The sequence below is a fragment of the Anthonomus grandis genome, chromosome 7, assembly GCF_022605725.1.
Source record: "Anthonomus grandis grandis chromosome 7, icAntGran1.3, whole genome shotgun sequence".
Lineage (NCBI taxonomy): Eukaryota > Metazoa > Arthropoda > Insecta > Coleoptera > Curculionidae > Anthonomus > Anthonomus grandis.
In genome coordinates, this window is record NC_065552.1 from 12,590,957 (window position 1) to 12,608,375 (window position 17,419).

Sequence of the window (17,419 nt, forward strand, 5' to 3'; positions counted from 1 at the left end):
GTAATGGTGAAAAGTAAAAAAACTACAGTTGTATAGCATAATTTTATTACATAAAAAATGAGATTACAATACATAATATGATTATACCTTGATAAAAATCCATGCAAACGACTGACTTAATGACAATTATGAGGTATTTCAACCTTCTGCTTCTTCCTGGACTTCATTCCCGCAAAGAACTCTTTAATATCTTCGGCACGAACCACCTTCTTGTTTTCGGCGAATTTCTTCAAATATTCTCCCAAATTGGCTTTGAGATCATTGTATGCCAAGATCGTTTCAACCAATTGAACTCTGTCTACCGAATTCATGAGTTTCTTATTTTGGTCCTCAGCGGCGGCAAGCGCTTTCGCTTTGCTTCGTTCTTCGTAGAGGTGGACCGGATCTTCGTAGTCGAGTAGGAATGCGACTTCTTCCGCTTCGTACATGCGTAAACAATCGTCGCATGTGCAAAGCTCTTTTCTCCAGGTCACCTGAGAGAAATAAAAGTAATGTTGGAAATAGAAAATCAACATTTCCAATTTTATTATAAAAGTGAAAAATTATACAGGGAAACTTTCGAGTAAGGTAATCAATTAAAAAAATTAAAGATATTTCTTTTGAGTGAAAGGGAGTAAACGGTAGTTAAAATTAGCAGTAGTTTTAATCTGATAGTCGATTAATAAATGATACATATTACTAAGATTAAAAGATAATGGATATACAGGGTGTCCCGTAATTAATTGGACATAGGTTAATGTAGGATACCTGACAGGAAAATAAAGCGCATTTTTTTTATTAGATTGCGTATGAACACTTAATCTAAAATTTAACTAACAACGATGATTATAATAATTGTTCAAAATGTTCAGCATCCACTAGGACACATTGTCTAATTCTTTTATTTAAATTTTGCCTGTCTCCAAACAATGATTCTTCTTGGGCCCTGATGGTATTGACTCCTTCCACAATTCCTGACGGTTATTTATTTTATTTTTATACACAAGTGATTTCAAGTAGCCCCAGAAATAAAAATCTAAGGGATAAAGATCGGGACTACGCGCAGGCCACGGATATGCACTACCTCTACCAATCCATTTATGAGGATACATTTCATCCAAGTAATTTCTGACTTGCAGTGAATAATGTGCCGGTGCACCATCGTGCATGTACCAACTGTCACGTCTTAAATGTAGGGGTACATCTTCTAGAAGAATGGGTAGACCATTCCTCAAGAAATTTAGATAACGTTCTCCATTAAGCTTAGCTGGCAATTCAAACGATCCCACAATACAATCCCCAAAGATACCACACCAAATATTTATTGAAAACTCATGTTGAAAATGGTGTTCTTGGAAAGCATGAGGATTTTCCATCGAATAGATATGATTTTTACGCCAATTTAAAACACCTCTCCTTGTGAACGTGGCTTCATCCGTAAATAAAATTTTTCATTTGTTTTCATCATTCAATTGGCGCTCTCTTAAAAATTGACTGAATTGGAGTCTTGCAGGAATACCATACCATATCCCGCATCTAAGCATTAGAAAAATCATTGTGACGCGGCATTTTTAAGCGAAATAACACAACAAGAACACGAGCTTTAGCCAAATTAAAGACTTACTTATTAATATTTCACCTTGACAGGTCGTAGTTATGATGTGTCCATCCTAGGCAAAGCCTATTTTATAAAACTCCGATAATAATTTGTTCATACGCAACCTAATACAAAAATGCGTTTATTTCGAAAATAATGTGTCGGATTATGGAGTTTGGATATCAAAGAAGTATACTTTTTTTGACTAGAATTAAATGCTGTTTTATTATTTTTACTCGCAAATGTGCGTACAGGTAGGTTAAAAAAGTTATGAACATTTTAATCAATCAATGTTGTTGTATGTGGCGCCATCTAGTGGTAATGGGAAAATAGATATCATATTCGTGTTCCTCATCCCAAATAATAAGAGAATGCCAGATTTTAGGTTAATCTATCCAGTGGATTCCAAAATATTTCAATAAATATTTGGTAAAAAATTAGTTTTAACACCCTGTAGAACGAAAACCAATAACATTTTGCTAAGTGATATTGAGCTTAAACGGTTTATTTTCATGTCAGGTATCCTACATTAACCTATGTCCAATTAATTACGGGACACCCTGTATAAATAATTAAGTGAATATCTATCTATCTATCTGTCTTATATCTATTTATACTATAGTGTACGATTTGATTTTTAAACTATTGCTTATTTAAGATTTATTTTTTTTAGAGTTTACTATTCATAGGTGAACACCGCATCTTCAGCATTTTTCTAGCAATAGTTTAGGTATTAGTATACTTAAAGATATACGTTGACTCCTACTACGATAAATTAATTAGACCATTAAGCCCCATTGTGCAAGGCCCAACGTTTTTAAGAAGTGATAAAGGGAACAGGGTCGGCTTTAAAATTATTCTAAGTGTAACTATTAACTATTTCTAAGTGTATTAATTAATTAAAGAATAGTATTTTATTAAAAAGGATTAATAAATACAAAAATACACACATTTAGATATTGTTATTTTAATAATATTGCTTATTTTCTTCTCCAGGGTAAGGCAAAACTATTAAAACCAGATAGTTAAAAATTATTTATTTATAAAATTATATATAAGGGTAAATAAAATTAATAATAAAATAGGAGCATAATATACAATACAAAATACAATAATTTCTTATAAATTCAAACGCTGTTTAAAAACTTATTCTACCTCATTCTAAATTTAATTCTGTTTTATTGTCACTAGCATTGTCTAAACTTTATTATTAAGGACTGAACATTGGTATTTATAGACGCGTAAGAATTTTCTACCTTTAAAACATGTTGTATTAAGTTTTTCTAACTATCGGTTGTAAAATTATTTATATACTTTTTATTAATTCTACTACAGATGCATTTAATGTTGGAAAAGTATTATTTCTTCGAATATTCGAATTTACTTGATGCCATATAAGTTCAATGGGATTAAAAACACAATAATATGGAGGTAGACGCAACACTGAATGCCCATTTTCCATTGCGAGTTTATCACACACATAATCTTTATTTATTTTAAAAGCTGTTTATTTTGTATGTCTCTTCAAAATATATGTTATTATATACCATAAAATTTTGAGTTTTTTCTTTATTACTATTAGAACAAGGTAACTTGACTACTTGACGACTATGGTAACAAGCCTCATCCACACTATTTTTTGATCGATTTTCATCCCTATATTGTCTTACAGCCATTAAATATTTATCACGCCCTTTCTGTAATCGTTGAAACTTAATTATTGTTTGGCGTTTTTTAATAGTCTAATACTTAAAACCCATTTTAAACAAAATGTTTTTTAAGCTAGATATGCCTTAAGAAATATTTGTTTCGTCTTTAATTAGTCTGTTTCTTAGGTAACCACAGTTCTTCATACATCTGATAAATTTTTCTTTTTAATAGATTTAAATCACTCATCCACACATTTCAAGGAACCAGAGTCGCATCGCTTTCTCCTGGAAATTGCGGATTTCCCTATTATATCTGTATTATATCCTTAACTGCGTTTTTGTCAAAGCACACGTCTAAGCTGTAGCCTCGCCAGAGTTAAAATTTTTTTGATAGTAAAGATTGGTAAACATTGTTTATTATTTCTTTAGCATCGGAACTTGAATGTGAAAGGTGTTACTACAGGATGGCCCACTATCACTAACCGCCTATGGTTGCTACATTTTTGCGCTATAGTACCACAAAAAATAACTTGTTTAAATCAGTTGCTTACAAAAATAGACACTTAAGTTAAACACGTAAAGAGCTTAATTATAACTAAATTATCACACTCAATTTCTTCTTATTTATTTTAGAGGCTAGGTAGATACCCTCAGACATAAAGGTATAAAGATAGGGGAAAGATAGGATAGGTATAATACTTATACACCTAACATCACAAGTTTAAATTCGGACCTACGTAATATTTTGCAATGCAGGTAAATATTAAATTTCCAGTCCGGCTCTGACCCCAAATATGATAATTTTGGGTCTTTTAATGACCCAACAGATAATAAGGGTTTTATTGCGGTCAAAAAATCAACGGACTATACGCGTAGAACATGTTTGTTGTTACTGCTAGAAAATAACGTCGTCATTATTATTAAGAACTTCCAAATATTAATAAAATGTAAAATTCACACATTCTGTGTTAAATTTTAGTTCAACCCCTGTCAAACATCAATGTTCATCAAAATATGGTATGTAAAATAATAATTGTACACTTACATCAGCCCAGAACTTTGCGGCAACTCTTGCAGATTTTTCCTTTGGTTTCTTACAGTCAGCAGGCTTATTGCCACCAGATTTTAGTTGAGTTTCTTCATTTGTTGTTATATCTACTTCACTATCTTCCTTTGATTTGATCACTCTGTTCATAGTAAGTCCATCATAATGAAGTAAAAACTCATGTTTTGTAATACACTGCTCACAAGTCATTTCTAAAAGGACGGAAAATAATTTCATAAGCAATGGATGTTTCTGATAGCAATATTTTGCTTAGTTTATCAACGTTTGTTACAAGGTGTTTTATAAAAAGTGGAGATCCCAACAAAGGCTATATACGGGCTTTGGGATAAAAATCGGTTAGTAAAAATATGAAAGATTCAATTCTATTCTTTCGATCTTTATCAGTTTCGGAGTTAAAAGAAAACAGTAATTATTGAAGAAATTAACTGTAAAAGCGGTAATAGTGTAAAAAATATACATATAACTAAATTGTTTTAATGCGAAAATACGCATTCATAAATTTAAATTTGTATTTGTTTTGTGTTGGGTGTTCTTGAAAACAAGCGATTTAAAAAAAAATTAGTTGAAGAACGTCGAGGTAAGCAGTGTCAGTAGTCAAGCTTACTATCGTATATGCATGTCTTCGTGAATTCCTTTGTAAATCCTTTCGCCTTTAATAAAAACAATTGTCAACGCATCCATCCATGTTACCACTATTTCCTTTTAAATACCAAGGCCTCTTTTTTTATATGAAACGAAATTTATCGAATTCTGTTGAACTAAGCCAAGATTATAAATACTTAGAACACTAGACTTTCTGCCCCATCCCTTCTGTCATAAGTTGACATTATATATCAAAAAGTATCAAACCAAAAAATATGAAAGACTTATAATAAAATTGTCGACGTAATATTCTTTTGTAACTTTATTGGGGATTTTTTTAAAAGGCGTCTTTTTTTCTTAATCATAGCTATTATGCTTAGTGGCAGAGTTAGACACAAAACTATTCCTAGCAATTTCAAGCTGCCATTTTTATAAACAGAAATTTTAACCAAAGCTCTTGGATTATTACATTGGCGAGATATGATATCTCTCCACCCTAAATGAAACAATCTGTATAAATAGGTAATAATGTAGATTTTCCTAGGAACAGAATATGTAAATGTTTTTAAAAAGTAGAGGCATAAGAGTGAAGCGAAATAAGAAATAGAAGTTGACAATTTTTATTTGGAATATATTTATATTATATATTCTCATACATTGAATTACCTAAAATACCGACAAAATAAATACAAATTAGGTCTTAGAACATTGAAAGAATTAGCATTTTTGTGGAACTATGGGCAGTTTGTTTGTTTGCAACATTTCTAATGCAATGATACCAAATGCTTATGTAGAAATGGCAAAAAAACACTTTATAATATCATAAAAATTTTTCACTTATTTCGATAGGCACAAAACAATACTACTTTACCTCTTTAATAAAATATGAAACATTTTCTTTAATAACAGATGATGAGATACACTATAAAGAGATCAACATTCAAAAGAGAAAAAGGTAAGATTATCGCAACGCCGCTCAATCGCATAGTTGATTCCACTGACACAAGTAATCTTTACCAGTGACGTCGTCAAAAAATATTTACATGATAAATATTTATTATTAATAGATCATACTTTATAAACAATATTACCGTTTATGAACTGTTTATGCCTTTTTTTAACGTACTTCATTAGAGTAAAGATACTTATCTTATAAAAATCATTTTTATGGAAATTAAATATTTCATATGTATTAGAGATGTAAGTTAATATCAAAACTTAATAAGTTTTTATTATTCTACGTTTATGACGACGGTTGTCCCTTGATAGGATGTTATGACAATATCGGTATTTACTTGTGAAAAGATCGGCTTAAATCGCCTTTTTTCCATAGTGCGGCACAAGTTTTTGCGAACGTAACAATTCACCAAAACATTGAAATGACTCAACCTTTTCCTTCTTTAACCAAAAAATCAACAAAGAGAACTCAAACAAAGTTGTAAAAATAGGTGAAAATAACTTCTTCCCTCTCATCTTACCTGCAAAATTGTCAGATGGAACTTCTATACCCAAATGCCTTGAATGGTACCAATCCTCACAAATTATGCACTGAATCATTTCATCAGGAATCGGATCCTCTGGGTCGGGAAATGGCCGATGACAAACACAATAGGTTCCCGCAAAATTCTGATTGTAAACATTCAATTCATTCATGTCAGTTTTTTCATTGTTTAGGACACATTTATTTTCAGATTCTGCAAATTTGCTGTTGCCACAGTCACATCTGAAATTCCGCTTTGTGTAGAGCTCGATAAGATCATGGCCTTCATGACAATGGTAGCAACAAGCCAAGCAGACACCACCAGCTTTGTCCGGGTCGTCTTTGGCTTCAGGAATGCACGTAAGGCAAGAGTACAAGGCCTGCCGTTTAAGATACCCCTAAAAATGTATTTGTTAATTTTTGTGTTTAGAATAATAATAGGGTCATCAGAAAAAAGACTTTGAAACTGGACTCAACAGCAAAATATAATAGTTGATTGGTTAAAATAGTAAATTAGTTAATTAAAGAAAAAATATATACATTAGTACTCATATTTATTAATAAAATGGGTTAATGAACATTTATAAAACTGTATGTATTGTAGGGTTCAAAATATGACGTTGAGCTTCTTCTCACTAGAGGAAGCATAAGACGTATACATACATCAAAGTTAACGAAATCTTATTCACGTTTATTAAAAAGTAACTGTAGTAAGTAATTATAGAAACAAATATTAAAAACCCCTCAAAAACGTTAACAGAAACGAAATATATTTAAATTATTTTCCTACATTTAAGTTAACACATATAAGTTAATGCACCCAATTAGATATGAAGGCAATACTCATCTACTCATCTTTACTTTTATAGTGTATTTTCATTTTCTTTCTTTAATAGCTTTTACTTTCTTCTTGAAAGAATTAAAACTTGATCTTGAACTTGAAGCTCAAGAAAGATATTGGGAATTGTATTTTAAAAGTTAATTCTTTATTAAAATCATTTTTAGCTTTTATCAGGCAAGATGATTTCCTGTCCATTTCCTAGTCAACATATTTGCTACATCCAATATTACACTCATCGTTTTGAAGTTGCTTTCATCAAAAGTCAAAAATAAGTATTCAGAGCATTTACCCCACAATTAATGTCATACAATAAATGGGAATCCATTAAAACATTGATGAACAAACAACAAAGTTTTATTACTTCACATCTCATTGAACTTACTATGAAGAACTTGGATTCCATATAATGCCAATGCAAAGTGGTGTTATCAGAAAAAAGCTTTTTTTTATTAAAGTTTTCCTCCACCAATATAATATTTCATGATTTATTTGTCAAAGGTACTGCTTAAAGCATCCAACTGATAAACATTACAAAGCTTGTAATGATTATGGAAATGAAGGAAAATTACAAGCTTTGTAATGTTTGTCAATGTTAGCAGAAGTGCTATAGATCTATAAATAGATAATAGTACCCTCATCTTGTTTGAATGTTAGAACTTCTTCAAAATATTTAAATAAAGAATTTCCCCACTTTAATGCTAAAATTTACCAAACCTTGTATTTTTTTAATTTTATAGCACCCTATTAATATACAAAAGTAAAGTATTAATTTTTTATTGTAAATATATCAAAAAAGATATTAATTTTAAAAGGCTTCATTATTTGTAGAAGATACCTTAACCATTGAATTGTGATTTTCCTCTAATTTGGGACTCTGCTTTCAGTTCAACAGCTAGTTGAATCTATGTACCTATTCATAAAAGCGGTTTATAAATGCTTTTCAGTTTACAATACTTATTTGGAGAATGAACTTAATTGGACACTTTTTAGTTCTACTGACATTTTCATTCTGTAATACAATGGTCAAAAAGATTTTTTAAGTGGCAACATGATAGTTCTACTGATTTTATTGTGTACAAAGTGGCCACTAAAATAGAACTCATATTTTAATATTGTTAAAATGTCAAAATAAATCGTGACATTTCAATACAATTATTATTGTTGTTTTCATCATATCTCATAATGCTGGTAATAATTGTAGTGATGAAAAATCTAATAAAGTCAAACTAATAATACATTCAAATTAGAAGGATTACCTAAGGAAGATTTCAGACCTAAGCAAAATACTGCAAATATATAATACATTTTTAATTTATTTTTGTTATTCCAGGTGTTGATAAAAATATTAGATCCAATAGTACTTCCAATACTTTAACAAAAAACACTAAGCTAACAAATAAACATCAATTATTACTACCACTTACTATAATATTGGCGCAAATGGCTTGGCAAAAACAGGTAAAAATTGACAAAAATAAAGTCCCTATGCCAATAACATTTCATTAAGTAGTGAGAGAGAGGGATGGACTCTTTAAAATATTTATCAATGATCTGAGTCATCTAGTCAATTCATTTAGCCAGAAGATCATCAAATATGCTTTAGATACGAAAATTATTATTGCTAGTAAAATATCAGAAAAATTAACAGCTAAAGAGAAAGAAGAGAATTCTTTGATATGATTAGATGCTGGTTTTGACAGGATGAAAAACAAATATCAATCTGTTTAGAACAAAACTATGTAACATACAGAAGCTCTTGAAAATAGACTTAAGCATTAATAATTAAATCATGGACAAATCATAATTTAATGAATCCATCTATTGGTTATGGTAATAGAGTAGTTAGAAAATACATTGATAAAAAATCCTTAACAATTCTGTGTCTTGCGAGATTTGGATAGAGTGCTACAAAATCATTTTCAATCCAAAACACAGAGTAATTTTAAATTACGTACTCTCAGAAAAATCAACTCATTATGCATGTGTAAAACTATTTACATCCTTACCAGACCAGATAAAGAATATTGGATAAATTAAATGCTTTAAGTCTGGAATTAGGAATAGATTTTTTAACAGAGCTGGATCTTATAAATAATTTAAGAAACTTATATGGTTGCTAAAATAAGAATACAATCCACTAAAAAAGTTTTGTCTGCTCTAGAAACTGTACTCCAATTTGTATTAAAAACTTTTTGAAGAAATTCATGATTATTTATTGCCTGCAAACCTTTTTTTTTACAAAAAAATCTTATATAACTAAAAAAAGTTACGCCTAAGTAGAGGACATGAATGCTTACACTGAAATAAAATAGATAAGATGCCAAATAATTATTTGAATTTAAATATGATAATCAAAGCAGAAGATTGATTTAAAAGTTAAAAATTATTTCAAAAATATGTGTCTAAGATGTTGTGTTGTTAGGGCACCAAAATCAGACAATCAAAAGAAACACACAAAAGAAGCAGAGAATATTATCAACAGATTTCTGCCAAAATCTTTCATACCTATTCATATCACAAGACATTACTTATTCAGGATTTGGCATTTCTGCCCAGACAGTGAGAAGAAGTCTTAACACCCTATACACTGAACACAACTAATTATGAAGGTTGTTGTTAAGTCCATTTAATATTGAACAAAAACCACTGGGCAAGATTTAATGAAAGTAACTTTTACATTTATGGAAGCAGCATTGAGCCTTTCATTTCAATTGTTTGAATATATAGATATCTTGTTTGAATCTTGGAACTTTTTCAAAATATTTAAATAAAGAATTTCCCCAGTTTATTATTAATTTTTTATTGTAAATATATCAAAATACACATTAATTTTAAAAGGCTTCATTATTTGTAAAAGATGTGTTTTTTGGAATAATTTGTCAAAATAATAAATTGTTTGGCTTCATAACTAGCAGTGTCCATAACAAACAACAACACTATCTGAGTTATATAATTCATTGGAAAACCAAAAAGAACTAGAATTAATATTAATGACCGATTGAAATCGACATAAATTTTTCGTTTTATATATCATGTGATACAAAATCATGCTAGCAGTCTTACTGTTTTATCTCAATGATTTAATACCTTAACCAATGAATTTAGATTTTCCTCTAATTTGGGACTCTGCTTTTAGTTCAACAGTCAGTTGAATATATGTGCCTATTTATTCATGAAAGCAGTTTAAAAATATTTATTTGGACACTTTTTAGTTCTACTGATATTTTCATTCTGTGATACAACAACCGTCAAAAAGAGTTTTTAAGTGGCAATATGATTGTTCTACTTATTTAATTGTGTACAAAGTGGCCACTAAGCTAATAATACATTGAAATTAGACGGATTACCTAAGGAAGAAATGCAAAATATTGCAAATATATATAATACATTTTTAATAAATTTTTGTTATTCCATGTGTTTTTACTTCCATAATAGAAATTCCATTTTACTATTTAATTGATAAAAATATTGGATTTAATATTTTAACAAAAAATACATGCTAACAAATAAACAACAATTATTAGCATGCTTTTGGCTATTGGCTTGGCAATTGCTAGTAAAATATCAGAAAAATTAACAGCTAAAGAGAAAGAATTCTTTGATATAATTAAATGCTGGTTTTGACAGGATGAAAAACAAATATCATTCTGTTTAGAACAAAACTATGTAAAATACAAAAGCTCTTAAAAATAGACTTAAGCATTAATAATTGAATCATGGACAAATCATAATTTAATGAATCCATCTATTGGTTATGGTAGTAGAGTAGTTAGAAAATACATTAATAAAAAATCCTTAAAAAGTAATTCTGTGCCTTGCTAGATTTGGATAGCATGCTACAAAATCATTTTTAATCCAAAACACAGAGTAATTTTAAATTACGCACTCTCAAAAAAATCAACTCATTATTGAACAAAGTTAGCATCTGAAAATTTAAATTATTCTACTCTTTCCTTCTAAAATTAGTTCTTCTTTTTAACTTGAAGTTGAAAAGAAGAGTTCTCTGGTCTCTATCGCTAAAAATAGTGTAATATTTTCTAAGCATTAATTATTTTATGGGTATTTAAAAGTCAGCATTTTATGACATTTTAATCAGTTTTGTGGTTTATGACAGTGAGAAGAAGACTGAACACCCTACACACCTAACACAACTAATTATAGGTTTTAATGAAAGTAAGTTTGACATGTATGGAAACAGCATTGAGCTGTATATATAGACATGTTTATTTATGTCAGAAGCTTAATATCCTTGCAGCATTATTAAGGTTTTGGCATTATTATTTGATAAAAGCCTACCTAGTAGCGGCAATCATTGATTTACAAGTGTGAACTAGTAAAAATTCCCTCAGTAACATCTATAATTAATATTTACTGGTGAAACTTAATTTTTTCAATAGTTGATGTGCTTAACATGAAAGAAAAAAATAGTGTATTTATTAGAGGCCAGCCAATCTGTGTTTTGTTAACAATAAAAACAAGCAGGTAGTTTTAGTGATTAGTGAACTGAAAGTCCTTTATCTGTGATAATTTGTTAGTAATTAAAATTTTTGGCTAACCACTTCATAAATCAATCTATCTTAGAGATTTTTTAAATTGATCCACAACTTGACCTATATTAAGGATCAAAGTAATAAAGTATTGAAATACCTCCTCATATGAACACTTTTTATCATTAGCAGCACCTAGTACAGCAGTTGTGTTTTCCATCAGCTGATCTTCTAATTCTAGAACATCATTTAGGGTAAGAACTTCAGTGTCAGACTCATCCATTTCCCGAGAGTCTTGGTTTTGAAGCTGCTCAGTTTCATAGTCTACTCCTTGGTCAACTTCTTGATTTGGTTCCTCAGTTGTCTCGTCGGTCGGTTCTTGGTCTTCCCCAGGTTTCTCAGAACTGTTAGACATTTTGTGTAAGCTAAAGCGGATTTAAAACTACTATAAATTTTCAAGAGAAACGTTAAATTGTTGCTTATATTTCTATAAGGCGATTTATTAATGAACCTTGACAAAAATTAAATGACAAAAGACCGCCAAAAAATACGCAATTTTTGACAATGAAAGAAAAACAAGCCGGTGAAGTGTCAAAACTGTCAATCCGGTATGTATGTGAGGTTAGCGTCCGATCGATATCCAGCAACCAATATCTAGAACGCAGCATATATCGGTTACCAGCAACCAATTTATTGTAGAGATTTGCAACAATCTGAAATCGGTTTAGATATTTATTATTTATGTAAAAAAGTCTGATCTCGATCCTTTGGGAATTTTTGGAGTTAGAGCCTTTTTCATTTCTGTAACATTTGACTTTTCAATTAATTTAATTTTCACAACGAGACCTACGTAAGTAGAGAAATATAAACTCCAAGTCTCGGTCTCAAAAAATCCTTTATATATGTCCCGAAGGTTACATATAAACTAGATGACCTGCTTAGTACTGAAGCAGGTACTAAGCGCGTCATCTAAGACAATACGTTTATTTGCCTGTCTGTGGATTTACCAATATTTAGCAACAACTAAAATTTTGCTTAATTTAAGTCTCGAATGTGGATTGAAACTCATACATACCACAGGATGAGGAAAAATATTTACATTCACGTTCATTATACCGGGTGATGCGTCGCCGAGCGGAACATAGGAAATCCCGTGTAAATTTTAAGGGGGTCAATTATTGGCTTCCCTGTACATTTTACAGAAAAAATATAAGATTACTTTTTGAAGAGACGAATCTGGCAAACCCTCGTGCAAAGTTTTAAAAAATTTTGATAAGCGAATCTTGAATTATTCAATTAAATGTCATTGCAAAATTAAAGTCGAAATTATACCCATTTGTAATGACGTCATTTTAGTTTATCTTTGTTTAGCATATTCCAAACAGCGGCGACAACAAACTTTTGAAAAAAATTGGTGTCTGATGATTATTCATCTTTTATATACTAGGTTATGTAAAATATCCGTCACTGTCAATCAAAAATATTGGTTTGTCAACTTGTTCTTCAAAGTTATTTCGAAAAGTATTAGATAATGCCTAAAAAAGATATAATAGGTATAATGAACAATCGCAGCTGATGATTTTAAATATATTGGCTTTTTTTCAACTGGAAAAGGAACAAGTCCGAAACGGAATTGCACTTCAAATTGAGAATGTGATAGAGCGAGCCGCAGATGCAACAAAATTGAGCACAACAACGATCGCAAATATAAAGAAGAATGGGATAAAATCAGATCAGGATTACGCAGCCCGTATATCTTCCAAGCAAAAGACAGGAAAAACCAAAATAACAATATATTTGAAACATAGAATTCGGGACACAATTTATTCTATGTACGCCAGAAAAGAATATGTAATATTGGCAACAATAAGAGAAAAGTTCGGGGAAGAAATTGAATATTTTGAGTTTTCCATTGACTCCTTAAGAAGATGGGTCAATAGTATAGGCTTCAAGTGGAAAAAATCAAATAACAGAAAATATTTGATGGACTTGCCACATATTGTTCATAAAAGAATCAATTTTTTAAGGAAGTATATCAAAAATAGAAATGTAGGTCCGGAAGGTTTTACTCCAGTTTTCATTGACGAGACGTGGATTTTTAGCAAGGGATCATTTCGTAGTAGCTAGCAAGATGACACCAAGCACACGGATTCAAGGAAAAACAGTGAAGCTAAAAATTATCTGGTTATCTTTTTAGATTTTTTTTTGAATAAAAACTATTGCCCTTATAAGAGCCCTCTAACTTCATAATTTCATCTGTTTCATAGTTTCATATAATTTCGCTCTAAGACAATATGAGGGAATTTAACTCCATACACTACTCGTATGTGCATGGAACATTACTTATTAATTATATTAAATTTATGTTCTGGAAGAATGGTTTCTAAAAGAAGAGAATTGAATTATCTTTTATTTTTAAGGTCATCGTTATATCGTGGTCCACGCCGGAACCAAAGATGGCTTCATCAAGGGTGCAAATTTAATATTCAAGAGTGGATTAAAGACAGGAGATTATCATGACAATATGAACAGGAAAAACTTCGAAAACTGGTTTAAAACTCAGCTGGTTCCAAATCCTCCCCCAAAGTCATTTATAATCATGGACAATGCAAGCCATTCTGGTTTAGTAGAAGAAATCCCGAGGAAATCTTGGACAAAGCAGAGACTGACCGAATGGTTGAAGAAAAAGAATATTGGCTTTCAGAAAAAGCCATGAAAGATAAAATATGGAGTATTGCACGCAGAAACTGCCCTAGTGAAAAAAAGTACTTCCTTGATGAATATGTTAAACTTTTTGGACAAAAAATTTTGCGACTGCCACCATATCATTGCCAGTTTAATGCAATTGAAATGGTATGGTCGGAATATAAACGAAAATATGATCAATATATTTCTAATTTTAAGGGGTCACCTTCAGAAGTTCTGACTACATGGGAAAGGGTAATAAACGAAATTTCTATAGATCATTGGCAAAAATATATTTTTCATACAGAAAAGGTAATTGAAAAGGCTTGGCAATACAAGTGTGTGATGCCTATGACATTCTGCCACTTGTGATTACGACTGACGAAGACGACGATGACGAAGACAATATATCTGATTTCAGTTCTGACTCTGACAATACTGACGAGATTGATTAAGCTTTTTTTGTTCTAGCAAATTTTATTTTATGATCGTCGTTTAAGTATTCAATCATATCGTTGCAATTTCATTAACTTGGTAATGCAATATGGCGTGTTTTTTTGAGTTTGTATGTTTTATTTTTTGGAATGGTATTTTCATTTTAATGTGTAAATATATTTCTTCAAGCAGCATTTTTTTTTCATGAACAAGTAAATTAAATTATCAGTATTTAAATTTTTCCCAGTAAGTTAAAATAATTTTATACCATTATTCACAATTTTTGTAAACTCGGTTTTGTTACGTCTACTGCTCGTGCCGAATTCTACTTTTCAAATATGTTGTAGATTTGGTTTTTGCGGTCTTCTGCTTGGAAAATATATGAGCAGCGTAATTCTGATCTGATTTTATCCCATTCTTCTTTATATTTGCGATCGTTGTTGTGCTCAATTTTGTTGCATCTGCGGCTCGCTCTATCGCATTCTCAATTTGAAGTGCAATTCCGTTTCGGACTTGTTTATATCCCATTATTTATGATTAATTATAATAATATTTGTTATTTGTTAATAATACAATAAATACTACAAGATTTTTTAAAATTTTTTGGGAATGAAAGTATATACACGAATATAAAAATATAATAATATGCTGCTAAAATAAATCATTTGTTAATTTCTGTTGTATAAAAATACATAGTAGACTATTAATTTCTGAAGGCGATGGTAAAGTTTCTAACCTAATATTGATTGGCAAAAATATCTACGCCATACGTTTTTTACTCACCTGGATGACGTAACTACAAATGGGTATAATTTCGACTTTATCTATTGCGGCTTTTTAATTAATAGTCAGTGCCAAAAGTATTTGGAACACCAAGGTTTCCTAGTATATATGGAGGAGAACCAGAGTTTTACCTTCGAGCTTTGCGCCAATGAGAACAATATTTTAACTTTAACTTTTAACTTTAATGGCCCCTATGGGATCTGAGAACCCCTTTATAATCAAGGTATAAAAATAGGTTGAAGGAATTGTGGGAGGTTAAAACTGAAAACAAACTCGAGTAAAAACGTAACGTCATTTTACAAATACGCTTGTCTCTAGTGAATGGGTTAAAATCAGGAATAGGTTTGACAGCGTCACGTATCTGTATTTACGTTATCCGACGTTACGTTTTTACTCGAGTTTTTGGTGTTGAACCCAAACTCTACATTCTAAAAAGAATGGTGCAAAATAACAACTAGTAAAAAAAATTGGTAAAAATTCAAAAATAACAATAAAAAACAATTAGTACAACGAACCAAAAATACGGAATGAAGTTCGAATTAACCAACTTCTGTCCGTGTTTTCCTTCACGTTGAGATATGTAGTTCACGAACGAACTAGTTCGAATAAACTACTCTCCGTAGTGAACGAGATAAACTAGTTCGCAACAACCTTAAAGGCTTGTTCACTGCAAACTAGATAGGCGATCGCGATCGATGTGACAAGGATCTAGAAGCAGAACCAAGACCGACTGAACGTAAAATCAAATGACTCATTTTGCATTTTGGCCGATCTTTCGTATTCGGTTCATTTCAGCTATTAGCTTGGTTTCTTTTGATGGTTCCCCGATGTTTAAAGGTTATGTTTTCAATTTTGTCCAGTTTATAGATTTCAGTTTAATGTTTAATTATTATCAGTGACTAGTGAGAGTATATTTGACTTTTTTTTCTTTTGTTAAGCCCGTGGAAGTGTACAGTGAAATGAAAAGTTTATAATTGTATACAGTGCTTAATAACTTTCTTAAAAAAAAAAAAACACGTCAAATTAGATATACAGGGGACGTTTAATTATGCATTTACTGAAGTTCTGTCAATCACCTCCTCACCTCCAGCTAACCTCACTTTAATATGTCAAATGGGAACCCCCATCGTGTGATACATCATAGTAAGGAGCGTATATAAATTCTCTATTCAACGGTACCAAAAAAAATGAAATCGGTAAATGTGTAAGCAAATAGTTAGCGAAAATGTCTAGAAATAATAAATATTTTATTTACGCCAAACTTTTTTACGCGAAGTACAAAGCCGATACCTCTTTCTAAAAGCAAAAAACTGGATTTTTAGTTATTAAGGATGATTGCAAAAAAAACTACCCTTTTAGTATGGTGGAAGATCCGGAATTTATCAAATTAATGGAACTTGCTGTTCCTGGATACAAGGTACCTAGCCGAAAAACAATAAGCGAGAGTCTTATGTCAAAAAGTTATGAAAAAATTAAAGAAAAAATTGAAGCACAACTTATTTCCGTTGAATATGTAAGTGTAACTACAGACTCCTGGACTTCAATAAATAATGATAATTTTACTGCACTAACAGCACATTATTTATTAAAAGAAAATTGCTTATTAACCGTCAAATCACATTTAGTTGATTGTTTCCAGTATATTGAAAGGTATACCGCCAAAAACCTAAAAGAATTATTAAGATCAAAATTTGAATAATTTCAAATAGATAATAAAATTGTCTGCGTTGTTGACAATGCAGCAAATATTCTGGCGACTGTGAGAAATGGTGGGTGGAAGTCCAAAGGTTGTTTTGCTCATTCAATTAACCTTCTAGTTCAAAATGGTTTAAAGG

General features: G+C 30.7%; 1 protein-coding gene across 1 annotated transcript; it reads right to left on the reverse strand.

Annotated features, from left to right (window-relative positions):
* Positions 1 to 28: 28 nt before the first annotated feature.
* LOC126738803 (putative E3 ubiquitin-protein ligase UBR7) lies at positions 29 to 12,237 on the reverse strand. Its single transcript, XM_050444241.1, has 4 exons — positions 11,842 to 12,237; positions 6,352 to 6,751; positions 4,271 to 4,482; positions 29 to 473 (listed from the first exon to the last, which is right to left on the reverse strand). The coding sequence occupies exons 1-4, from the start codon at positions 12,094 to 12,096 to the stop codon at positions 117 to 119; spliced, it is 1,224 nt and encodes a 407-aa protein (XP_050300198.1). The 5' UTR covers positions 12,097 to 12,237; the 3' UTR covers positions 29 to 116.
* Positions 12,238 to 17,419: the final 5,182 nt, after the last annotated feature.